Source organism: Ovis aries, chromosome 15, assembly GCF_016772045.2.
Source record: "Ovis aries strain OAR_USU_Benz2616 breed Rambouillet chromosome 15, ARS-UI_Ramb_v3.0, whole genome shotgun sequence".
Lineage (NCBI taxonomy): Eukaryota > Metazoa > Chordata > Mammalia > Artiodactyla > Bovidae > Ovis > Ovis aries.
This window is the reverse complement of record NC_056068.1, coordinates 65,852,575-65,880,324: the sequence shown is the minus strand read 5'-3', so window position 1 is coordinate 65,880,324 and position 27,750 is coordinate 65,852,575. Positions and strand designations below refer to the sequence as shown.

At 40.5% G+C, this 27,750-nt stretch overlaps 1 protein-coding gene and 1 pseudogene across 11 annotated transcripts in view; one reads left to right on the top strand and one right to left on the bottom strand.

The window, feature by feature from the left end:
* The window catches only part of IFTAP (intraflagellar transport associated protein), a 70,819-nt gene that overhangs the window by 30,589 nt on the left and 12,480 nt on the right, over positions 1 to 27,750 (bottom strand). For 9 of the 11 annotated variants that reach the window (XR_009596666.1, XR_009596669.1, XR_009596668.1 and 6 more), the window contains one exon: positions 22,238 to 22,393. Coding sequence is in view for 6 of the 11 variants with exons in the window: in XM_060400063.1 (XP_060256046.1) it covers positions 22,238 to 22,370 (133 nt within the window). In the remaining 5 variants the exon portion in view is untranslated. Of the gene's footprint in view, positions 1 to 22,237; positions 22,418 to 27,750 lie in introns of all 11 variants that reach the window. The other 2 variants (XR_009596667.1, XM_012096242.5) reach the window with 1 other exon arrangement.
* Positions 10,162 to 10,287, top strand: LOC114118622 (U6 spliceosomal RNA; annotated as a pseudogene).

Here is a 27,750-nt window from a genome sequence, read left to right as displayed (position 1 = left end):
ATTTTTAAAATACCGAAAGATGCAGAAAAAATACTCATTCTCTGTCTGACTCAACCTACACTTGAAGACTCCTTCCTAAACCTTGAAAGCAGTTTCACAAGAGTACATACTGCTTTACTCCAAAGACCCCAAAGTGCGTCTTACAAAGGCTTTCATCATTTTAAAAAACAAAAGCAAAGAAAAAATAATCTCTGGGCAGAATCAGTTCAGTTCAGTTCAGTCGCTCAGTCGTGTCCGACTCTTTACGACCCCACGAATCGCAGCACGCCAGGCCTCCCTGTCCATCACCAACTCCCAGAGTTCACTCAGACTCACGTCCATCGAGTCAGTGATGCCATCCAGTCATTTCATCCTCTGTCATCCCCTTCTCCTCTTGCCCCCAATCCCTCCCAGCACCAGAGTCTTTTCCAATGAGTCAACTCTTTGCATGAGGTGCAGAATAAGATAGGAGAAAAGTTCCTTTTCAATATGATAATAACAAAATTGCAGATGATGGCACAGCCCAGGAACCAAAGTGGCCTAAAGCCTGATTCGAGTGCCAGATGTTGCCTCCCAGAGTGATTCTGGTGGCGATCCACACATCCCATCCAAGCGTGTGTCTCATATTCTGCTGTTTCTGTTTTTTATCAGAGTCTTTTTCCACCCTTTCATCTGATCCCTAATGTTTCTTGCTTTGAAATAAGTGTCAGACATAATACACTTAAGAAATATAACAGCAATATTTCAGAGAACAAGTCGGTTTTTGAGACCTTAAAGAGCATTTCTTTTGGGTATTTCTGAGTCAAAACTTCAATATACATGAAACAAAGGTTATATTTTTTTTTCCTAAAAGTTTCATTATTCTGAAGCAGTGGAATTTCAATTTTCTTTTGATACCAAACAGACAAGCTTCCAACAGATTTTCCTTGCAAGGCTACCAACTATACCTACTGTGTCTATTTTCAGGCCAAAGAAAAAGTTTACTCTCCTGGAAAAGGGTTGAAACTACTGATACCTTGATAAATTAAACACCTATCATAAATTGACTGTATATATTCCAGATGAAAGCGATCTATTTCAGAGAACTCAGTTTCAAAAGAAATTTTTAAAAATTCAAATTCCCCCATTCAAAGGCTGGACTAGTGTCCATGAGCTGAGAAGAAAGTTTAGGCTTCTGGGAAAGTTTTCAGAAATCAACCCAACCAACATCAGAATTCATGATCTAATCCTCCTGGCAACCCCTAAGAGTCTGTTTTTCTGCACCATGGTCAACAGTGATATAAATCAAGAGCATGTTCCCAGTCATGAAGTGATATTGAATATGTTGCTATAAGGAAAGAAAAATTCATGGGGGCGGTGGTGCAAAATTCTGTGCAACACTGGGTAGCTGCAAAAAGCCTTCTGACAAGAGTGTACGGGATAAGCATTCATGCTTATAACAAGGTTGGGTCCTTTGAAAATCAGGGGGGTGATTTTCACATCACATTCCTAGCCTAGAGCAATGTTTCTCTGGACAATATCGGCTCTTCATTTGCCCAGCCAAACTACTTCACACCACTGCTTCTTAATCACGTGTTCCTTGGTATCTGGCCGCCCCTGGAGCGAGAGTCATTAGGATTAAATAAGCAGTTTAAAAGCCAATCAATCATAAATCAGAATAAATCCAAAGAAGCTAAATTCAGCAGACAACGGTTTTGCCTAAATTCCCTTTGCAGCACTCTGAATTTCAACTGTTTCATGTTCTTCACTGGAAAGGGCGCAGGGAAGAAGGACTTGCCTCAGCCTGGCCAGCCAGAGATCACTGTGCTTTCCCTGAGGCTGGATGGTAACTGACTCATTATTCACAGTCAGAGCTCTCAAGCTGCCAGGACACAAATGTACAACCCTAGCTCAGTTAAAAAAAAAAAAAAAGAAAAAAGTGTGTCAAAAGTCCAAGATGAGGGACACAATAGCAGTTGATTTTTTAAAAAATTTTACTTTATTTTACTTTACAATACTGTATTGGTTTTGCCATACATCAACATGAATCCGCCACGAGTGTACACGTGTTCCCAATCCTGAATCCCCCCTCCCACCTACCTCCCCATACCATCTCTCTGGGTCATCCCAGTGCACCAGCCCCAAGCATCATGTATCCTGCATCAAACTTAGACTGGTGATTCGTTTCTTATATGATATTATACATGTTTCAATGCCATTCTCCTAAATCATCCCACCCTCTCCGTCACCCACAGAGTCCAAAAGACTGTTCTATACATCTGTGTCTCTTTTGCTGTCTCGCATACAGGGTTATCATTACCATCTTTCTAAATTCCATATATATGTGTTAGTATACTGTATTTGTGTTTTTCTTTCTGACATACTTCACTCTGTATAATCGGCTCCAGTTTCATCCACCTCATCAGAACTGACTCAAATGTATTCTTTTTAATGGCTGAGTAATACTCCACTGTATATATGTACCACAGCTTTCTTATCCATTCATCTGCTGATGGACATCTAGGTTGCTTCCATCTCCTGGCTATTATAAACAGTGCTGCGATGAATATTGGGGTACACGTGTCTCTTTCAATTCTGGTTTCCTCGGTGTGTATGCCCAGCAGTGTGGAGATTCCTTAAAAAACTGGAAATAGAACTGCCTTATGACCCAGCAGTCCTACTGCTTATTGTCACCCTGCTTATTTAACTTCTATGCAGAGTACATCATGAGAAACGCTGGGCGGGAAGAAACACAAGCTGGAATCAAGATTGCCAGGAGAAATATCAATAACCTCAGATATGCAGATGACACCACCCTTATGGCAGAAAGTGAAGAGGAGCTAAAAAGCCTGTTGATGAAAGAGGTTTTTCCTGTGGTCATGTATGGATGTGAGAGTTGGACTGTGAAGAAGGCTGAGCACCGAAGAATTGATGCTTTTGAACTGTGGTGCTGGAGAAAACTCTTGAGAGTCCTTTGGACTGCAAGGAGATCCAACCAGTCCATTGTGAAGGAGATCAACCCTGGGATTTCTTTGGAAGGAATGATGCTAAAGCTGAAACTCCAGTACTTTGGCCACCTCATGTGAAGAGTTGACTCATTGGAAAAGACCCTGATGCTGGGAGGGATTGGGGGCAGGAGGAGAAGGGGACAACCGAGGATGAGATGGCTGGATGGCATCACAGACTTGATGGACGTGAGTCTGAGTGAACTCCGGGAGATGGTGATGAACAGGGAGGCCTGGTGTGCTGCAATTCATGGGGTCGCAAAGAGTCGGACATGCCTGAGCAACTGAACTGAACTGAACTGAACTGAGGGCATGCCAAATGAAATTAAGAGAATAGTATAGATTGCCATGGAAAGATCAGGTGAACCATCTGAGATATCTCGCGGGAGAAACATGACGTACTCCTTTTCCTATTTGGAACCAGTCTGTTGTTCCATGTCCAGTTCTAACTGTTGCTTCCTGACCTGCATACAGATTTCTCAAGAGGCAGGTTAGGTGGTCTGGTATTCCCATCTCTTTCAGAATTTTCCAGAGTTTATCGTGAACAAAAACAAACAAAAAAAAACAATCTCTGTGGTGGTGGTGGTGGTGGTGGTGGCAGGTATTGCAGCATGCGTGCAATCTGTCAAATGGATCACACTGTGCTGCAGAGAGGCTGCATGTATCATCCCATAAGACGAGTTCCCCTTGCAACAGCTTCATTCGAGGCTGCAGAAGGGAGCTGGCCCAGCATGGGTACAGATGCAGCATATGTGAGCGCAGCTTCCCTGAGCTCCCAGAATCCCTAACAGGCTGACCCGTTAGTGACACTGTCTACACAAGGTAGGATACTGTGCCATCTGGGAAGTTTGTTTCTTTTTTGTATCACAGTCTTTATCTACCTAAAATTTTCAAGTCTATGCTGCTGCTGCTGCTGAGTCGCTTCAGTCATGTCTGACTCTGTGTGAACCTATAGACTGCAGCCTGTCAGGCTCCTCTGTCCATGGGATTCTCCAGACAGGAGTACTGGAGTGGGTGGCCATGCCCTCCTCCAGGTCAAGTCTATGCACATATGGTTTATTTTCCTGGTAGGAAATAATTATGACAAGCAGGACCCTCCGAGTTTTTCAGCCAGATCCAGAGTCACAAGGCTATCTGCTCATCCAGTGAAGAACTCAGGTAAGAATCTAGGTGTCTATGAACAGTAACACTACCTCTCCATAGCTTCATTGAAGTATATTTGCAGAATTCACTTAAGTGTGTTATTGTTGTTCAGTTCAGTTCAGTCACTCAGTAGTGTACAACTATTTGCAACCCCATGAATCACAGCACGCCAGGCCTCCCTGTCCATCACCAACTCCCAGAGTTCACTCAAACTCATGTCCATCGAGTCGGTGATGCCATCCAGCCATCTCATCCTCTGTCATCCCCTTCTCCTCCTGCCCCCAATCCCTCCCAGCATCAGAGTCTTTTCCAGTGAGTCAACTCTTCGCATGAGGTGGCCAAAGTACTGGAGTTTCAGCTTTAGCATCATTCCTCCCAATGAATATTCAGTACTGATTTCCCTTAGGATGGATTGGTTGGATCTCCTTGCAGTCCAAGGGACTCAAGAGTCTTCTCGAACACCACAGTTCAAAAGCATCAATTCTTCAGCGCTCAGCTTTCTTCACAGTCCAACTCTCACATCCATACATGACCACCGGGAAAACCATAGCCTTGTTGTTATTCAGTCACTAAGTCGTGCCTGACCTGTGATCCCATGGACTGGAGCACACCAGTCTTCCCTGTCCTCCACTATCTCCTGGAGTTTGCACAAACTCATGTTCATTGAGTCAGTGATACTACCTAACCATTTCATCCTCTGCTACCCTCTTTCTCCTTTTGCCTTCAATCTTTCCAGCATCAGGGTCTTTTCCAATAGGTCAGCTGTTTGCATCAGGTGGCCAAAGTAATGGAGCTTCAGCTTCCGCGGCAGTCCTTCCAAAGGAAATTCAGGGTTGATTTCCTTTAGGATTGACTGGTTTGATCTCCTTGCAGTCCAAGGGACTCTCAAGAGTCTTCTCCAACACCACAGTTTGAAAGCATCAATTCTTCATCACTCAGCCTTCTTTATGGTCCAGCTCTCACAGCCATACATGACTACCGGAAAAACCACAGCTTTGACTATACAGACTTTTGCTGCAAAGAGATGTCTGGTCTTTTTAATATGCTGTCTAGGTTTGTCATGCTTTCCTTCCAAGGAGCAAGCAGTCACTTAAGTGTACAATTCAATAATTTTTAACAAATATATGGGGTTGTCCAACCATCACCACAATTACATTTTAGATCATCTCCATCATCCCCAAAAGTCTCAGATACTCATCTGCAGTCACTCTCCATTCCTACTGCCAAACACCAGCAACCACTAATCTACTTTTTAAAGCTACAGAGTTGCCTTTCCTAGATATTCCATATAAATGGTACCTATTCTCTTTTGTAGTTGGCTTCCTCACTTAATATGAAATCTTTGAGGGTCATCCACATTGTAGTATATATTAGTATTTAATTTCTTTTTATAGTCAAGAACTATTCCATTATCTTCATAGACATTTTTTTTGCCATTCACCAGTTAATGGACAGTTGGATCGTTTCCACATTTGGCACCCCCTTGATTCAAATACTGAGTTTGATCCAAAGACCACCATCACTAATCCAATTCCTTTGTGGTGCCAAGACATATTGAAATCAAAACAAAAGCCAACCACGGAGTTCCAGCTTCCCTTCACACCCCAACAAGGGAAGAAATGCGTATATTAATTGAAGCTACATAACTCTCTCATCATCTTACCATCTCATATGGTCACAGTCTTAGAAACATGACCCTGTTCTCTTCTCCAAACATACTGAAATCATCTGCAATTGCCTTTCTTTAATTTTCCATGGTGATCTCTTCCTACTAAACTGTAAGCCTAAGCAGAATTAGGGACCTCTCTGTCAGAAACTTACTCACAGTTCCTGAAAGGTAAATATCCTTTCCCCCTTCTTAAGGACATGTAACGATTAAGACTGGAAGGTGGACTGACGCAGTACACTTTACCCAGCGAGACCTCTGTGTGCTCTGTGCCATGCTAGGCTGGCAAACCAGGAATTGAGAAAGTTAAAGGTCATGACCTCTGCCTAAGAGAAACAGAATTTATCTCCTTAAAACTTTTACTCACTCAAAGGCATAACAGTTTGCATATCTTTCAGCAGCATTTCTATGTCTAAGAATTTATCCAAAAAAATAATTATGTGGGCAAAGATTTCACTACAAAGCCAAAAATGTCTGATCTATTCCCTTGAAATTTTTTTTACTTAATCAAGGCCTTACATTTTTGCATATCTTTGAACCAGCATTTCCATGCATAAAAATTTATTCAAAGACCATAAATAAGAAGGGTGCAAAAATGTAGCTACTAAAAAAATAATAATACAATATGACCGAAGTCATTCAAGGACCTACCAAGCTACTATGCCTCGTCCACCCCCACCTCCATAGCCTTTGATGTCAGCTTCTCCTCCCTTCTCCCCCAGTCGGGCCACTCTGGCCTCCGCACTGTTCTTCAGCCAGGCCGGGTACCGCTCTCTCTAGGCCTCTGCACTGTTGTTTCACTGGCCTCGGGTGCTTTTCCCTCAAGTCTCTGCAGGTTTAACTTCCTCACTTCCTTCCAATCTTCATTCAGATTTGACCTTCCTGTGTCTGCTCAGTCACTTTAGTCGTGTCTGACTCTTTGCGACCCTATGGACTGTGGCCCACCAGGCTCCTCTGTCCATAGGATTCTTCAGGCAAGAATACTGGAGAGGTTGTCATGTCCTCCTCCAGGGGATCTTCCCAACCCAGGGATCCAACCCATATCTCCTGCAGCTCCTGCACTGGCATACAGATTCTCTACCACTGCACCACCTGGGAAATCCAATAACTGTGTTCAGTTCAGTTTAGTCGCTCAGCCATGCCTGACTCTGCAACCCCATGGACCGCAGCATGCCAGGCCTCCCTGTCCATCACCAACTCCCGGAGTTTACCCAAACTCATTGGAGAACGCGATAGCACCCCACTCCAGTACTCTTGCCTGGAAAATCCCATGGATGGAAGAGCCTGGTAGGCTGCCATCTATGGGGTCGCACAGAGTCGGACACAACTGAAGTGCCTTAGCAGCAGCACCAGCATGTCCATTGAGTCGGTGATGCCATCCAACCATCTCATACTCTGTTGTCCCCTTCTCCTCCAGTTTCCAATCTTTCCCAGCATCAGGGTCTTTTCCAACGAGTCAGCTCTTCGCATCAGGTGGCCAAAGTATTCCAGCTTCAGCTTCGATATCAGTCCATCTGATGAATACTCAGGACTGATCTCCTTTAGGATGTACTGGTTGGATCTCCTTGCAGTCCAAGGGACTCTCAAGAGTCTTCTCCAACACCACAGTTCAAAAGCATCAATTCCTCACTGCTCAGCTTTCTTTATAGTCCAACTCTCACATTCATACATGACTACTGGAAAAACCACAGCCTTGACTAGACGGATCTTTGTTGGCAAAGTAATGTCTCTGATCTTTAATATCCTGTCTAGGTTGGTCATAACTTTCCTTCCAAGGAGTAAGCCTCTTTTAATTTTATGGCTACAGCACCATCTGCAACGATTTTGGAGCTCAAAAAAATAAAGTCTGCCACTGTTTCCACTGTTTCCCCATCTATTTCCTATGAAGTGATGGGACCAGATGCCATGATCTTCATTTTCTGAATGTTGAGCTTTACGCCAACTTTTTCGCTCTCCTCTTTCACTTTCATCAACAGGCTCTTTAGTTCTTCACTTTCTGCCATAAGGGTGGTGTCATCTGCATATCTGAAGTTATTGATATTTCTCCCGGCAATCTTGATTCCAGCTTGTGCTTCCTCCAGCCCAGCGTTTCTCATGATGTACTCTGCATAGAAGTTAAATAAGCAGGGTGACAATATACAGCCTTGACGTACTCCTTTTCCTATTTGGAACCAGTCTGTTGTTCCATGTCCAGTTCTAACTGTTGCTTCTTGACCTGCATACAGATTTCTCAAGAGGCAAGTCAGGTGGTCTGGTATTACCATCTCTTGAAGAATTTTCCACAATTTGTTGTGATCCACACAATCAAAGGCTTTGGCATGGTCAGTAAAGCCGAAGTAGATGTTTTTTCTGGAACTCTCTTGCTTTTTCAATGATAAAGCAGATGTTGGCAATTTGATCTCTGGTTCCTCTGCCTTTTGTAAAACCAGCTTGAACATCTGAACGTTCACGGTTCACATACTACTGAAGCCTGGCTTGGAGAATTTCGAGCATTACTTTACTAGTGTGTGAGATGAGTGCAATTGTGCAGTAGTTTGAGCATTCTTTGGCACTGCCTTTCATATATACAAATTAACTAAAAGAAAAATTCAAGAAGGATATATAATATGCCCATGGTTTATCTCTTAAGACACAGGATTATGGTTTTATTAATTGGATATATGTTTGCCTACGTTAAACAGATACCCAAAGTAACAACTGGTTAAACTAGACAGAAGTTTATTTCTCGTTCATGTAATAGTACAAGTAGAGATAATTCAGGGCTAATATGGTTGTTCTGCTCCACAAAGTCATCCTAGAACCCAGGCTCCTTCTATCTTTCTGCTCTGGCATTTTTAAGGAACCACCTTTCTCCACATGATCCAGGAGGAAGCACCCTTGCTTCAAGAAAGAGGATGAAGAAAAGAGAAGAAGAAAGCATGGATGTCTGCTTCCCTCTGTTACTCGCCAAGGTTCAGTTTAAGCTACTAAATGGAGGAAGCACCAAAACAAAGCAGCTGAAACAGGAATTTAATTTCTCTCTCATTTTATTCCTCATGGGGCAGGTGGGCAGGCTCTGCTCCATGAGACGATGCAGGGATCCAGGCTGGTGGGGTGTCCTGCCATCCTCAGCATAGGGCTTCCACCTCTGGGTCTATGGAATTGCTCCAATGATTGCCTAGTTCGAGCCAGGGGAAATGAAACAATAAGAGTCCAGGGTATGTTTCCTGAGGATGTGACTTCAAAGTTACACACATCAGTTCCCCTTACTTCTTTCAGGCACATACTTAGTCAAATGGCTATACCCAATTGCAAGGGAGAAGGAGAAACATAACTTTCATTCTGAATGACCACAGAGTGGCTAAACATTTTACTGCCAGAGCAAGAGTACGTTTTCTGTTTTGTTGCGTGTGTGCACATGTTTTGGTGCCTCTCTATATTTTCTAATTTCCTACGATGAATAAAAATAGATAAATATACATTCATTTGTAGAGGTGAAAAGCATTTTGTTTTCAAACCCTCAATTCAGGGAGAATACCTACATGCATCTCCTTCCTTCTTAAGAAGACTTTCCTAAAAACACTCAAGAAAAACATACATATATGGTGTTTTACATTTACATGCTTTAACATTTTGGACAAAAGTTTCCTTTAGCATTTAACTTTGTGGTCCCTCTTTAATTTTTTTTTTAATTTATTTATTCTTAATTGGAGAATAATTACTTTACAATACTGTGTTGGCTTCTGCCATACATCAACATGAATCAGCCATAGGTATACACATGTCCCCTCCGTCTTAAACCTCCCACCCACCGCACCCTCTAGGTTGCCACAGAGCGCTAGATTTGCGCTCCCTGCACCATACAGCAATTGCCACTGACTGTCCATTTAACACATGTGGTGTCTACATTTCAGCGCTGCTCTCTCAACTCATCCCACCCTCTCCTTCCCACACTGTGTCCACTGGGTCTGTTCTTTATGGATGGGCCCTCTTATACATCATAGTTACCCCAATCATAAAATGTTATGCTTGACTAAATTTTTAAAACTTACCAAGAAGCTTCATGTATGAAATACAGAGCAGAAAAGTTACCAAAAGTACAGAACTATTGGTGGGGCATTTCCTAGAAATACACATAACAAGATGCCTTCATAGCCCGAGTGGCCTCCCAAGTCTCCTGCCTATGCACTTGCTAATGATAAAATACTCAAACACGCTTCTGGTAGCAACAGAAGTAGAGAGGAGATTTCTCCGTGATTGGGTAACTTTGGCCTACAGATATAAGCACTATCATCCTTCAGAGTTGGGACAGAATTTACGCTGAACCAAAAACCACCCTAAAATTCTGTAAGCGATCGTATCTTCGCCTCTGTATCAGGTGGGCAGGATCAAAGCAAGACCATTCCTATAGTGCTCGCTTTGGTAGCACGTGTACTAAAACTGAAATAATAGAAGATCAGCTATTGAATAAGAGAAGATCAGCATGGCCCTGGAGCAAAGATGTCATACAAAATTCGTGGATTGTCCCATATATTTTTGCAACTAGACATTATCATACAAACTGAAGCAAGTCAGAAAGAGAAAGGCAAATACCATATGATACCATTTGTATGTAGAATCTGAAATATGGCACAGATGAACCCATCTATAAAACAGAAACAGACTCACAAACACAGAGAGCAGACACGATTGCCGAGGAGAGGGGGACGGGTGAGGGATGGACTGGGAGTTTGGGGTTAGTAGATGCAAAGGATTATATATAGAATGGTCTTCTATAAACAGCAAGGTCTTCCTGTATAGCACAGGGAACTTTATTCCAACATCCTGAGATAAACCATAATGGGAAAAGAACATGTATATGTGTCTAACTGAGTCATTCTGCTACACAGCAGAAATTAACACATTATAAATCTACTATATTTCAGTTTAAAACAATTAAAAAAATATTTTTTAATCATTCCTGTAACCTGCCATGCTTTTTCACTGTCAAAGTATCTTTTAAATAATATAAAATGGTGGCATTAAATTAAAAGTTATATTTAAAGTACAATAATTGTCCTTGCCCTTTGGGTAAAGTGTAGACAATTTCATGAAAGCTGTGAAACTATTCCTAGAGAAATACTATATATATAAAAGCCAAGAATTCTGAGGAATTCGTCCATCTTCCCACACCCTTCCTTAATCTCATTTAGAGTGTTTATCAAAGCTGGTCTGAAAGTCAAGGCTCCCGGCCTGCACATTAGAACTGATAAATCAGAGTTGGGAGATTGGTCCCCAGGAACCTGCATTTTAATAACCCTCTCCCAGGTGATCTTTACATATACTTCAGGTGAGAGTCCCAAGTAAAGATTCCATGGAGCAGTATCTAAAAAACTTATAATTAGAGGTTTCTGATGCCTGTCTTTATCAAAGCACATAAATACACCTTTGCCTGAAGGATCTATGTAGACATATTATTTAGTCCATCCACCAGAGGCCAGTGTAGGATTATTCCCTGCACCGTACAGTGTTACACTGTGTAATACACACTGTTGACACTACGCAATACATACTGTGCACAGCTGGCTTTAGCTACCTCAGTGAAGAAGTGTGGGAAACAATACTGAAATATATGACATCTTATAAAAATATAAAATACCATAGGTAGTATTTTACATTTTTTATATTGTAAAGTCAAGATTTCTTTAACATTTAACCTTGATGTTCCTCTTTTAAATTACAGTCTGCATACTCATAATACTTGAGAGTAAATCTTTAAAATTTACCAAGTATCTTCATGCACATTTCATCTGATTATCTCCACAACCATATGAGACACCAAGCAGACAGGGTTACCCTGATTTACAGATTCAGAGAGAGTAACCTCAGAGGATTAATGAATGCCAGCATCCGGTCTTCTGAATCCTATACTAGAATAGCATCCTTTCCATTACACTCATCCTACCTACGACAAAATAAGAAACACAAGGGCAGTATACTAAGTTCCCCATAAAACTAAATCCTGCCAACCTAAGAAACGTCCCTTCACTCTGAGATCATGCCCTTCTGCCTGCCTACACAGAGATGCATCTACTAAGACAATCTCTTTCACTCACACAGGTTGGAGAAAGCTGGAGTAATTTTTTTTCTCTCTCCTTCATAAATAAAGGCTTCCTACAAGTTTCCAAACTTTATGAGGTAGAATAACCTCTCCTGTACAAATTTGTAATAACATGGGACTCATACGTTGGTGTGTGAGAGCAATGCAAACACAGAGATAAATTATACATGTCTTTCACACTCTCGATTTTTTTCAGAGTACTCCAAGACATCCTTGAATGTAAAAAAAAAAAAAAAAAAACTTAAAGCAAAAAAAAACAAAAGAAAAGCCTGAAAATCCACTGTTTCTAAACATTCTTACTGCTCTTTTCTTAACTCATAGTAAGTGTTTATTCAACTGAAAGTTGAGACTCCAAAACCAAAGGCAATATTCTGGGTACTGTTTAATCAGCACTATGTAAAGAGTAGTGAGCATTGGCTCCCCAATCTATAACTATAATGTCTACAAATATACAGACTGCTATTGCTTTTTCATACATCTAGAGCACTTGGAACACCCAGGACACAGAAATTAGTAAGAATGACATATTTCTGTCTCATTTATCTTGTATTCCCAGATTCCAACTCAATGCCTGAATTACAGCAGGAACATAGTCAATACAAAACTGGCCTCAACATTAGCAAGAAAAACTGGATTGATACCACAATTAGGAACTAGAATCAGTACTCAGAAATTAGATGAGTGGCTACAAGTCACACAAAGCAAGATTTAGAGAAGGTGGGGAAAAAATGGTACTTGGTTCACAACCCTTTTTTTCTAATCAGTGATTTGCACACCACAAAAACTAGAACAAAAGAAGCTACATCCAGAAAGCACGCGAAAATGGTCCAGCGGTTCCTCAGTGTGCTAAGAGAGCAATGGGCTGCAAAAAGAGTGAGCTAACTAGCGTCACCTCAAGCTATCCCATCTGGGACACATCCAAATAGGAAGGAGAAAAAGACAAAAAATGTCATACTAGACCGACTGCGGTTTGATTTTCATATAAGAAAAATAAGAGTTTGGTTAAAACACAGTTTCCTGTTTGTATCCCTTTGGGTTTAGTGGACCATTTCAGAGAAAATATTATTGTTCCATGCCTGAAAGAACATTTTGCTAAAACCATCCGGATGTGAATATGTACCCACTCACTGAATGAAAGGACACAGTCTTGCGACCACCTCAGTTTCAAGTCTAGTAATTAAGTTTTTTCCATCAAGTATAACAATACATTGACAACAATGATTTCTTAAAAATGCGTGCATGTGTGCTAAGTCGCTTCAGCGTGTCCGACTCTTTGCAACCCTCTGGACTGCAGCCTGCCAGGCTTCTCCGTCCATGGGATTTCCCAGGCAAGAATACCGGAGGAGGGTGCCAAGTCTTCCTCAGCACTCCAAACAAATGCACATGCACTTCATACTGTTTAAATTGGCTACTTAAAGGATGATAGGAAACATCTTGAAAGTTTCTTTGGGGATTTCCCTGGTGGTCCAGTGGTTAAGAATCCACCTGCCAATGCAGGGGAGATGGGTTCGATCCCTGGTCTGGGAATATTCCACATGCCGCAAAGCAACTAAGCCCACGTGCCACAACTTCCGAGCCCGTACATCTAGAGCCAATGATACGCGACAAGAGAAGCCCCCCTAATGAGAAGCCCTCGCACCCCAATTCCACAGCTAGAGAAAACCCACGTGCAGCAGCAAAGACCCAGTGCAACCAAAAAAAAAAAAAAAAGTTCTTTGGCTACCAGTAATTCTTTGCTTGTGTTTTGAAAAAGTTCAAAATTCAATTTACCCAAGAAAGTACACCCTTCTTGGAGAAGGCAATGGCACCCCACTCCAGTACTCTTGCCTGGAAAATCCCATGGACGGAAGAGCCTGGTAGGCTGCAGTCCATGGGGTCACTAAGAGTTGGACACAACTGAGCGACTTGACTTTCACGTTTCAGTTTCATGCCTTGGAGAAGGAAATGGCAACCCACTCCAGTGTTCTTGCCTGGAGAATCCCAGGGACGGCGGAGCCAGGTGGGCTGCCATCTATGGGGTCACACAGAGTCAGACACGACTGAAGTGACTTAGCAGTAGCCGCAGCAGTACACCCCTCTAATTTATGCATACATATAAAATATGCTAAATAATATATATATGTGTGTGTGTGTGGAGAAGTTATAAAAAGAGAAAGAAAATGACTCATTTATTAGGACATAAACCAGATTTAAAACTTCACATCATATCTTTTGTGTGTTTTACTGAGAAAACACACTAGAAAAGATATTTACTATAAGAAAATACATGTCAAAAACACTGCCAAAAATAATTTAATGATTGTAAATTCAAAATGTTGTAAATACTTACATACATTTTCTTTCCTTATCCAATTACACCTAAACTGCAGCAGACACAGAAAACAAATGACTATCTATGGACCAAATATTCCTGTGCAGAATGAATATGAATTGTAACAACCGCAGCTGAAGGTTTATGCTAATATATCTAAAGCAAAATGGCTTGATCAGCTCAAAATCCATCATAGTTTGGTGGGGGTTGGATTCCCTTCTGCAACTGAACCAGCATTTTTCTGTGTTTCATAATTTGTCAATTTCTCCCTAAGTGCAGTGATTTAGTGATGACAAAAGAAATAGAGAAACAAATGAAAACTGCTTAATTACCATTTGCAGATGTACCCCCAAAGAGAAACAGGTTCAGCAGCTGATGCTATTTCTTCCACTGGACTCTGCTATAAAGTAGCTCACTTCATCCAATACTCTTTTTCTCCTTCGGTGTTTATCTGATATTTGATGCTATGCTGTGATAAATATGTCACATACAGGCAGTCACTAAATGTATGACAGATATAAAATCATGAGTTTTTTTCTTCTCCTTTTAGTCTTTTCAGCAATCAGTTCAGTTCAGTCACTCAGTCATGTCTGACTCTTTGTGACCCCATGAACCGCAGCACGCCAGGCCTCCCTGTCCATCACCAACTCCCATAGTCCACACAAACCCATGTCCATTGAGTCGGTGATGCCATGCAACCATCTCATCCTCTGTCATCCCCTTCTCCTCCTGCCCTCAATCTTTCCCAGCATCAGGGTCTTTTCAAATGAGTCAGCTCTTCGCATCAGGTAGCCAAAGTATTGCAGTTTCAGCTTCAACATCAGTCCTTCCAATAAACACCCAGGACTGATCTTTGGGATGGACTGGTTGGATCTCCTTGCAGTCCAAGTGACTCTCAAGAGTCTTCTCCAACACCACAGTTCAAAAGCATCAATTCTTTGGCGCTCAGCTTTCTTATATAGTTCAACTCTCACATCCATACATGACCACTGGAAAAACCATAGCCTTGACTAGACAGACCAATAACCCCGCCTCAAAACAAAAATCAATCAATTAATCCTTATTCTCTCCGTTTGGATGCCAGATTAATTGGTGGATTTTTTTTAATTGCCTACTTGCTTTTATTAGCAAATCCTCATTTGATGCCTTCTACAATTTTCTCTTGAAGTTAACATCCCAGTGGTCTACATCCTAATTTAAATCAAGTTTATTACTACTTGCTGTGCTATTTTCAACAATGCACTTTACTGTTAAATTCACATTTGTAAATGTGCGTCCCAAGTTGCCTTTTTTTTTTTTTTAATGTGGCTTGTGTGAAAAAGGAAACAGAAGGACACTGCAAATGGCCTGTGAACTAAAAACACCACTCAATATTCAGTAGGGAATTAAATGACTGATAACAACAGCACAGAAAAAGTGGCTTAAGTGCCACCTGGAAGCATAAAGCTGGTCAGTTCATTTCCAACTTCCGCTGGCGGGCAATCTGCCAGTGGTGAGGGTGTCAAAACAACGCTAAGCCCGCTGGTCTCTAATACTCGACAGAAAGCAACTGCAAAAGGCTATGCAGCAAGGATTATGTTTTGTTGTCGTGCTTTCTTTTATGAGAGAAAGCTATTTTTATGCTTTACTGAAATTCCTTTCCTGCTCTGAAATTGGTAAGAGGGCCAGCTGCTTTCTCTATTTTTCTCTGAGGTATTTGTCAATGGCAGATTTTAAATTCATACTTCAGATGGGGAAAAGACGCTTCGTCTCCCTGTGGAAGTCTAAAGATGCATCGCTAACAATCAAATTCAAGATAGCTTTGGGGACCAAAAGGATGTGTCAACTTTGGAAACGTGTTGTTTTATGTGCTGCCACCAGTTTCATTTTTAATTACCTTTTTTAGAAGTTGTCAAGTGTGAGTGGTGATACATATCCCTTTGGCTGAAGTGACAACTCGAAGTTTATCAGTCCAGAAGTGTAAACCAAATCCCAGCCCAAGATTCTAAGCTCTTTGACAGAATATACACTCAGTAAGGGAAAAAAAAAGAAAAGGCTCCTGAAATGAGAACTGTGAACAAGTTGGCCTCGGTGGGCCTTGGGATCTCCAGGCAGGACGCTTGTGATTCGTCTTTGGCTGCTGCTTCTCCCTAATCCTGTCAGTCACCTGTTACCAAGGGCTGCACTTCCTCACTTGCAGAGTCTCACTGGCCCTATTTCCTTTCTATTTCCTCCTCCACGGCCCTAATGGAGTCTGTACCACCATATATGTGTTTCTGCTCAGCCTCCTGGCTAAGCTAGTCTCCCTGACTCTAGCTGCTTCTCTCCTTCTTTGCCTGTGTTTTTCAAAATCACTTTGTGTGTGTGTGTGTGTGTGTGTGTGTGTGTGTGTGTGTGTGTGTGTGTGTGTGTGTGTGTGTGTGTGCGCGCGCGCACTCAAATTCCACTATGGCTCTCAATTAGCTAGTATATCAACTCCAGATTCAGGGCATCATGACATCAGGGCATCTTTTGCAGGCTCTTCTTTCTGTGCCTAGCCATTACATGTGGGTGTCCTTTAGGGTCTGGTCTGAGGACCTCCTGTCCATCTTTCTGCCATCCTGCGTTCTCATATGTTCTTTTTGTTTCATTTATTCAACAAATATTTATTAAGCATCAATTTATTCTACATTACCAGTCACTGCTTTAGACACAAAAATAATAATAAAGAACAAAACCCTCAAGCAACTAGACCTCATGGAGCTTACACTCTGGAGCAGACAGAGTAATTATATTTTGAGAAAGCACATCCATTCCCATGACTCACATTACCCACATGCCAGGGACTCCCCAGATCTCGAGAATTGCCCACTTGCTATGTGGAAGGCAGAAAAGTGAAATGGCTCCGGGTATGGCTTTAGAGCTACGATGACTAGGCCCATATTCCAATGCCATCACTAAATAGTTACAGGACCTTAGGTAATTCTGTTAGGGCTGCCTTTACAAAACACCACAGACTAGGTGGTGTGAAACAACACAAATTTATTTTCCCACACTTCTGGATTCTAGAAGTCCAAGATCAAGGTGTGTGCCGGTTACCTTTTCTCCTAAGGTAAGGTCCCCTCACCTTAGCTTGCAAAAGGCTGCCCTCTTGCAGTGGCCTCCTGTGGTCTTTCCTCTGTGTGCATGCATCCCTGCTGCAGCTCTCTTTCCAGGAGGACACCAGTCATACTGAACTAGGACCCCACCTCACGACCTCGTGTAGTCTTCATTACTTCTTAAAAGGCCCTGTCTCCGAACCCAGTCACCTTACCAGTTAGGGCTGCAACAGATAAATTTTGAAGGGACATAGTTTAGTCCATAACAGCAATTTACTTAAACTTAAGCCTTGGTTTTCTCATCTGTAAATAGAGAATAATAAAAATTTTTTAAATTACAATGGAAAAAAAGACATTTACTAGGTTATTACAAAGTTTGAGATGATCCAGGTAAAGTGCCAAGCATAATACCTAGTACTTAATAAATGTTAGCTGCTTATCAATAAGGGAAGGTCAAACCCTCTCATGATTATTTAGAGTATTAGAACCTAAGAAAAACTGAAACATATTTAGAGATTTTGAGACTAAAATTTTGAGACAATCGAAAGACTAGATCACAACCTGATTATAAAGTCACAGGTGTGGCCATTTGTCCAGAACATTCAGACATATAATATTCTACTTAAGGGAGAGTTTCATTCAAATATTAACAAGCATGAAGGGGAAAAGGCAGGTTGAGTTGACAAGGTTGTTTTTTTTTTTTTTGTCAAATATATGTTGAAAGAACAATAAAAGGCTAAAAGCATGAAGTGTTGGAAGGGAAATGAGAATGGCATAAAGAAAACAAGAACACATCAAAATCAGAAACAAAATCTTTGATCTCAACTGGTTTAAGTACATAAATATGGCAGTGAGTAGAAAGATGTTATTATATGATAATAGAGAAACTGACAAAATCACTTGGGAATCTGGATCCTAGGTATTTAAAGAATGAAATGGGAGAATGAAAAGCAAAGTCTTATTTAAGAGTTAATCATAAAATTACAGTAGATTCATTTCCATTTCCAAAGCATTTTAAGCTGAAATTGGTAAAACTGGCAACCTTAATGGAAATTAATCATTTACTCTGAAGCACACACACAAAAAGACAATAATGGTGTGAGTGTGTGTGTGTATATGTGTGGGAGACGATGAGTGCTTGAGAACACAAACTATATCTTAAATGTTTTTGAATCCTTAGCATCTAAGACAAGAAATTCAGACAATAAGACACTCAGAGGATTGTTGAATGAATAAATGAATGAATGCATTAACAGAAAATCAAATATAATTATTTATATCTGTGTTTTTGTAGCCTAAACAATGATAGAAACATAACAAGGAGGAAGAAGCATTTTTTTCCTTTAGACACACAGTCTGGTATCAATTAATTATATGCACAAAGAAACTGAAATAGCAAAGATTGAAAGTCAGCCTCTTATCTTTACCCACAATAATGTAAAGAATATAATAATGTCTTCACTGATAATGAGCAAACTCAAAATGTGCACACCAGTTTTCTTATACAAATCTTAAACTCGGTCTTAACTTTCTTAAACTGAAGAATTAAATTATAAATGTCTGCTTAAAATTAATAAGCAATATATCTCTTTAAACATTTTGGTAAAACACAGTATTTATCATCAAATATGCACCATGATAATAAAAACCAGAGCTGCTTAAAGAAAAAACAAACTGCAAAACATAGTCAATATAAATGTACTGGAGGGAGAATTATTCTACAATATTAACAGTTTCCAACTGTTTTCCAAGCACCTGAAGCAGAAATGTGAATTTCCTCAAAAAGGCTATCGTTTAATTTTTTCCAGGGAAATATTTTTAATAGGATTAATGACCCTTTTAACACTCTTGGAAAGAAAATGAATCTCATAAGCATTCTGGCATATAACTATTATAAAAATAAATAGAGGAGTCAACCAGTGAAAGCATACTCGAGAAACTAACTAAAGAAATGTACGTAACTTTACATGGTGATAACTACTTTAACACAGACAAGGTTTCACTTCCTTTAGCAAGACAACCAAATACACTGGGACAGATGAAGGGCTAGAAAGGAGGAGAAACTCTGAAGAAAAAACTTTCATATCTTCCTTCAAACAGAACTAACTACATTGACTGTGGTCAAGTCTATTGGCTATCATTCAACTCTTAGGCCTGACCTTAAGTCCTGTGTGGTTTTTCAGAGGCATTTAAAAGTTTCAGGGTAAGAAAGGACACTTAGTGATTTAAGACATATTTTTGCACTCACAACTCTTGCGCTCTAGGAGGAATGTTTTCAGATCATTAGTTTGTAATGTGAACTGGCGCCGAAGGATATTTTGAAAGGGAAAAAACTAGTGTGCTTGGAGATGCAGTTTCTGTAACTTGCATCATCATTTATTTCAGCTCAATTTGGGGCCTAAACTGAACTCAAAATGAAGTCACCGCATCTGCAACAGATTCTCTGGGCATGGAATGAGCACACAGAAATCTGCAAACAGAACAGACTCCTTACCCAGAAAAACAAAAGCAGTGTAACCTCCTTAAAATATCCAAGTCCTTGCAAGAAGTTCTTACACTTTCAGAGTACAAAAATAAAGTCAGCCTTACAAGTAAGTTCCAAAGTAATCTGGGTTATCAAAAGGCCACTGGCATACCAAAATGCATGAATTCTGCCAGTTTTACCCTTCTTTCCACAGCCTACCCCAGCCATTCACACAACCACACATGTGTGGGTCTGGAAAACACGGAACCAAATCATTAGGCTCAAAGAAGGCAAGCATCTTCCTAAAGCCATGTGCATAAGACAAATGGTGATTTGGCCATTATCAAGATTAATTTGATCCACATATGATACCAAAATAGATCATTCTCAGCCCCAATTTAACAAAGTATTTCCTAAATTCTCTATTTCCCTTTCAGTTTAGTTCAGTTCAGTTTAGTTGTACAGTCATGTCCGACTCTTTGCGACCCCATGGATCACAGCACGCTAGGCCTCCCTGTCCATCACCAACTCCAGTTCACCCAAACTCATGTGCATTGAGTCAGTGATGCCAGCCAGCCATCTCATCCTCTGTTTTCCCCTTCTCCTCCTGCCCCCAATCCCTCCCAGCATCAGAGTCTTTTCCAATGAGTCAACTCTTCGCATGAGGTGGCCAAAGTATTGGAGTTTCAGCTTTAGCATCAGTCCTTCCAAAGAACACCCAGGGCTGCTCTCCTTTAGAATGGACTGGTTGGATCTCCTTGCAGTCCAAGGGACTCGCAAGAGTCTTCTCCAACACCACAGTTCAAAAGCATCAATTCTTCGGCGCTAAGCTTTCTTCACAGTCCAACACTCACATCCATATATGACCACTGGAAAAACCATAGCCTTGACTAGACAGACCTTTGTTGGCAAAGTAATATCTCTGCTTTTTAATGTGCTATCTAGGTCAGTCATAACTTTCCTTCCAAGGAGTAAGCATCTTTTAATTTCATAGCTTCAATCACCATCTGTAGTGATTTTGGAGCCCTAACTGTATCTCCCTTAAGGGTAAACAAAACAGATAGATATTCCTACTACCTTGTACAATAAAAGAAACAGGTTAGAATCTCTTTTCCTTTTCTTAATTATAACTTCACTTCTTTTACATTTATTAAGGACACATGAATTATGGCTTCAAATCATGGAGCTGAGGATCCTGAGATTGTCATAACCTAAGAAATTATGGAACTCCCTATTTTCAATCCTGGGTACACATTAAAATCACCACAGGAACTTTTAAAAAGTCTATATTCCCAGGCCCCATTAGGGCCCTGGAGTTGAGTCCAACATACAGGTAAGTCAATAGTCTCCCAAATGTGGAATCATGACCCAAAAAGGACCAAGGTTGAGAGCAAGCCAATGGCAGTCGAAACAGAACTCAATGCCTACAGGAGCCAGTGACGTGAAAGAAGCAGGCAGGATATGCACACGGTTTTAGGGTGTGTGAGAGCCAGAGAGTGTGTCACACTAGTGAGGTCACAGGGCATGGGCTCCTGAACTCTAGCTGCTGATACTGTCATCAGGGAAATAAGAGGTAACCATCTTCTCACTTAATCAGAAAAAAGAAAAGATAGAAAATCAAGATTTTTGTGTAACATTTCCAACTTTTAAATGTTGGCTCAATAAAACAATAACAATACTGCATGAGGTAACCAAACACATTACAAAACACAGAACACGCGTTTAGCCTCTAGGGCTTCAGTTATCACTTCTGGTCTAAAGAGTGGCTTCCATTCTACAGAAACCACAGCATCAGCAGCAGCACAATAACAACAATAACAATACCTAGCCTTCATTAAGCATTTACAAGCTAGCCATTATGCTAAGAGGTTTACATGGATTATCTCAATTAGCCTACATCAACCTTTATGGTACTATGAATATCCCCCCTTTACCAAGTGACTTCCCCTCAAGCCAGAAAGTGGCAATGCCAGAATCCAAACGTGCAAGGTGTGACTCCATATCCTATATGGTGCTAGATTTCTTCAATGTTTTCAGTATGCTCTTAAAAGCCTGGACTCTTTGCACTTGTATTTTTTCAAAACTAAAACAAAGGGATTATACTAAATGATTTCTCTGGTCCTTTTTGGTTCTCAAATTCAATGGCTCAGACTCCATAATACAACTCTTGGCTGGATAAAAAAGTTAGCATTTATATGCATCAGTTGCAAATGCCTTGATGAGAATTACCTGATCAAAACAATGGAATGAATGAATGCTCATTCAATAGTCTTTCTGAAAAGACAGCAAAGACATAAAATCATAATAAAATTCGTTACCTCTACTGGGCTTCCCTGCTGGCTCAGTTGGTAAAGAATCCACCTGCAATGTGGGAGACCTGAGTTCAATCCCTGGGTTAGGAAGATCCCGTGGAAGAGAACCAGTATCCTTGCCTGGAGAATCCCCAGGGACAGAGGAGCCTGAGGAGCTACAGTCCATGGGATTGCAAAGAATTGGACACAACTGAGCAACTTTCACTTCACTACTGTTATAGAAAGTTTACTTTTCCATCTTACCTTTTGAAAGATGAGTGAATGTTCTCAGAAATTCTTCGTATGTTTGCTCATGACAATTAACAAACTTATCCAAGACTTCTTCAATTAGCCGATCTTCATCCATCATCTCCAATTCTGGTGTCTGGGCAGGCATTCCTATTCATAAGGCCACTTTATCTACGAGACCAAGAAAAACATGAGCTACGGTGAGTTGTGTAGTACCAGCCTCTTGAAAATACTCCAGATGGGTAGGTGGAAGAATTCCAAGACCCCAAAAGGACAAATCAAGATAGTTATTACAGTGATATACCCTAGTTTAAGAGACCAGAGTTATATTCATCTCTCAACTGCAGGATTGTTAACTATCCCAATTTTATTTTTGCCTGTTTCCTGGTTACCATCTTCTTAATTCACAGGAAAATCATCACAGTTACATAACTAGAAACTAAAAATCTTTCAAGGTGAGATAAACCAACCACCCATCCAAAGACAACAGCACAGTTGCTAATATTTGTTACTTACTGAGCACCTATTAGGTACCAGGTACTGTTCTTTAACTTCATAATAATTTTAGCTCAGACTACAGAGCCAGTAAGCAGAAATGTCAGTTCTAGAAGTGTGACCCTAGAACCCATGCCCCTAAATACTTCACTATGTTTCTCTATCCATTGCATGACATACACACACACCCTCCATACTCCGGTACTAATGCTGCCAAACAGTTGACTTGTCTGTGCTTTAACACATCCAGATATTGGAAACCCTTTATGTTCCAAAGGCAGCTTTGGACAGCTCTATTAAAGCTTCCTTCTAAAACAGCCTAAATGTATCTTTGTGTTCCATACCCCAAACTGGTCCTGGGCCCCTGGAGGGGACTGAACCATTTCAATTCTTTTCATACATGATATCCTTTCAAATATTTGGGCAAGCCTATCCTGTCCTTTCTCAATCTTATTTAATCCACTTACATAAATTTATTTTTCAAAATTCAGTTCAGAATTCAGTTTGTCTCTGAAGGCTTTAGCTTTCCATCTCCCATCACCACAAGAGCACATCATAACTTCTGTGCTGCTTCTCTCTGCTGTGTCCACTGTCCCACTTATCCCCGTGTATTGTAAATAGTTGTATACATGTCTGTGTCTTCTATGAGACCTGGAGCCCGTGAGAGAAAGGGTCCATATCTTTTCATAGCTCAGGACAGGGCACAGAGTTGGCGGTCCATCCATCTCAAGCTAAAATTATTCATTTGAGCAGGTACTACAGTCAAATATTGTTAGAAGTTGGCCAAAAACTCTGCTAAGCTTACCCGGTCACTGTATCTGTACCTTATGTGACATGGCTTTGAATCCTTTCACCCTTCTGATCAATCTACCTGGAAAAGATTTCACACTGTCTGCATCCCTTTAAAATATGTCATCCAGAAATGAAGACAAGATTCCAGGAACAGTCTGGAGACAATGAGATTTGATTAACTCTCATATTCTAAATGGCTCACTCCTACTTCATGCAAAGATCGTGGCCCCTTCACATTGTCAGATCACTGACTACTTCGCTAACTAAACACTTGTCAGCTGAGACAATACCTCAATCCTTGAGGAGTCTGAACTTTGTTTTTAGTTGTGATATTTCACCTTGTTGAATTCCGTTCACTCTGTGTGCAATATGATTCTTACACAGCTTTGAGAAAAATGACAATCTACAAAAAGCAGAATAATGACAGCCTACATAGCCAGTGTGATTCACGGGAGGGGTTCTCCGATACCACATAAATTCCGTGGTTCTTCTATTTTTCCAGAATAAAAGTGAACATCTGGTGTCTGTTATTAACTTTATTATTTGATACTTACCATAAAGTTAAGGAAAAACAAACCAAAAATATATTCACAAGATGATACCCAAACTCACTCAGTGGCAAGACCCAACCTGCATTAACATGAAAGTGTTTGTGGCTTTTATTTATTCTGTATAAATAGTATTACTATTTACGTTTCCCTGAAAAAAAAAACTAATGGGCTTGCTTTTGAGGTGCTTTTCCAGAACCCACTGCAGATTTTGTGTATTGATAATATGTGGCATTTGCCCTGATTACCTTTCTAAACTCCAAAACACCTTTGAACTCTGAAAGACAACTGACTCCAAGAGTTTTAAATAGGAAGTATGAAGCTACAGGTACCTCTCAAGACTGCTGTAAGGATTAGCTGAATATACAGGGGGCCTCAAGAAATGTCAGCCATGAGGATGACAACAACGGATAAGTTTTAGTATTCTGTCCTTTGTTTACATGAAGACCTGTGTTGACTGTGACCCCTTTGACTTTGAAGGTACTAATATTACCCAAAGATCAATCAAGAGAATTCATGATGCATTACAACCCTAGATAAAACATGACATTGTAGCAGTCCAAGTGAAAATAAAAAGTCTAGCTATGCACCAACCCAAAATGAAAGAAACAATTTGTACCTGAAAATTAGGTATAAGAAAAAGCACCAGTTACAGTTTATGCAAATTTACCTATAATACTGCCAGGCTTCAGCAACCCATAGTTTAATAAATTATGCTTGTAACTGCTAGCTAATAAATAATGATAAATTCAAAGGTGGTTATTATTTAACTATCAGTAGGACAAATACTTAATTACCAAAATGTTAATGTCAACCTGCTTTTCCAGAAGTGGACCCCCGCAAAATTCCAGCATGGTATTATAGCAACCTCTTCCTCAAGCCATCTCAGGTAATCTACTTCTGCAGACAAATATCAAGCAGAAGCAGCCAGGTTGTATTTTATATTGCTGTAAATGCCTTCCCATGGATGCTTTGAGAGTTATAATAGGAATTCCTTTAGACATGCTTTGCAATTCTCAAATTGGTATATTTTGAGTATTTAGCCTTAACACATCTCAGTTTTACTAAAGGCAGACAATTAACGGGCTGTGCACAGCACAAATTCAGCATCTTTCAATGTCTTTAATTTTGTTCCTGTGGTTATCACAATACAGTAACTGTACGGACTTCTTAAAAAGGCTTGCAAAATCCAGCTTTACAAGCTGTCATGATTTAAAGAGTTTAACCCACCTTCAAATTTAGAACTTTCCTTATCTATGAAAATACAAATAACCTCATGTTAAAAGTCCTCAGAGACTGACAGAGCAGATAATCATTTACCAGACAATCAAGTGGTTTATGCAAATCCTAGTGGTTTTCTAGAAGGAAGCATTGCTTTTTCAGTTACCGTTCACATCAGTTTGTGTTTTTACTATGAAGTATTTTTCTAAAAGAGAAAAAGGAAGAGACAGAGATATACTTGTCTGGATAACAGGATTCTTTGATTTGGTTTTTTTGTCTTAAAGCTTAAAGCTCCACATAAAAAAGACCCAGAACATATTGTGATGATAAGTAAATGTGTAACAACATACACTCATAATCACAGCCTCCAAAAGGAACCACTGGGAGGATGTATTGCTCTGCTTGGACTACTAAACTCCACAAAAGACCACAAGCTTTCTTAGGAACAGGATTCTCTTCTTACTGAGTCCCTGGGAGCTAGCAAAAGAACCACATCATCTTTCTGGAGACCCGCTTTCTTCCTATCAAATAACAAAACTAACGACCACTCAAGCCAGGTAGTGTCATCTGCTCTCTGAAAGAACACACAACACATCCAGGCTGGTACTGAACCCAAGTTTGCTCACTGCCAGAAAGAACAATACTTGAGAGACAAGTATTGGTAAAAAAGGAAAAGCTGCCTTATTCAGGAGGCCAGTGACCTGGGGAGATGGTGGGCTAATGTCCTAAGGTCATCTCCAAGTTGCTGGCTAGGAGACCAAGGTTTTCAAGGGGAGTTTCAGGGATGTACAAGCAAGGGTTGACATGCAGAACGGCAGTCAGCTCCGATAATCATGTCCAAACTGGTCTAGTTAATGTCATCCTCATTAGGTGTTCATTAATTTTCTACTCGGGGTCATTCCATCCCCATGTCCTCGAGGTTGGTTTCTGAAATTCTTAAGCAAGCGAGCTTAGTTCTCATTCTCTCCTCGTCAGCTTGTCATTATCTAGGCAGCTCTGAGGCATGCCAGGGCCAGCAGGAAAGGAAAATGCCCATGAACTTGAAAATCTGTACTGTTCAAGATGGATCAGCTCATGCCCTGGCTATAAGTCCCCACTGTCAATCCTTCATTCCATTTCTATGGAATAGGGGCAAAGGTCTTTCTTTCTTTCTAGGAGAAAGCAAAAGCAATGGTTGGGACATTTTGTTATATACTTAGAGCCTTCATGATGGTTTAGGAGTTTCAATTTTTAATTGACTCTCTCTGTGTCATCAATTTCAGGTCCACTTGGAGCCAGTCGGTTGAACCCACAGGACATTATCTCAACAGTTCGGGATCATAAATCAAGACACTGGTTCAAGCTAACAATAAAAAAAAATTATGTTGGGCTGTTTTTTCCTTTGCTTGCACATTCCCTCACTTCTCTAGATAGTACCTGTTTGAATCTGCTCTTTGGAGCTCAGGGAAGGTTTAGGAGACTAAAGCCTTTTTATAAACAAGAGGCAAGCAGAGGACAGAGTGGGGATTGAGGCGTGATCTGTCCTGGGAAGGTCCCTGTAAAGGGTCCCACTCCTTTACAGACATTATTATAAAATAAGGTATGTGGAACTATCACCACTGATGTAGCATTTTTTTGATACTTATCTTCAGATCCCTGCCTCATGTGACTTACTTAAAACACATTTGTCAGAGACAAGAGCAAGAAGCCTTAAGAAACAAGTCACCCTGAGCTAGTAACCTTTCAAAACAAATAATCTGCTTTCTAACAGTAGAGAAAGGTATATGCCTGCAAAATCGTGTTTGTTGTTGTTGTTAACTGTGAGGCTTACTGCTGATACTTGAAAGCAATAGATAACACATTTTTAAAGAGTTTTGCTGGGACTATCAAAGCCCACTGTCTCAAATTCTCATAGTTCTGTTCAAAGCTGCTCCTGAAGTATGAAAGGTAAAATGGGATATTTTACAAAGAACTCACAAAGCCTGAGGAAGGAAAATGTCAACCTTGGTGCCGCACAGGCTAGGTCTCTTTTTATACTTTGGAAAATGAACAAATCTCAAATGACCAAATTACACAGTAAGGGTACAGATTTATTTACATGACAGAAGAGACCCGGTATAAACTGACAGCCTCTGCCTTGACTGAACAACAACTATTTTGCATCCTATAATATTTTCATGTTGTTTAGATCATATTAAGGAGAATGAAATTCAGCGACAGAAATTGGCACAGATTCTCAGAGTTGAGAGAAACCTAAAGGTCACCTAGTTAATCACAGAATACAAATGAATGAATCTGGAAAAGAAACTTAAGTGAGGTTTTTTGCCAACTAATGATTCTACTGGTGAGCAGCATTATGTGGTTCTCATCAACAGTAATGAGATGTTCCTGGTTATGATTTTTAATGCATAGATGAAGTCATCAGGAAATTAAGAAATAAGCAGCAATCTCACTCAGGTTGGGTGTATTCATGTGTCTGACTACAACTACGTT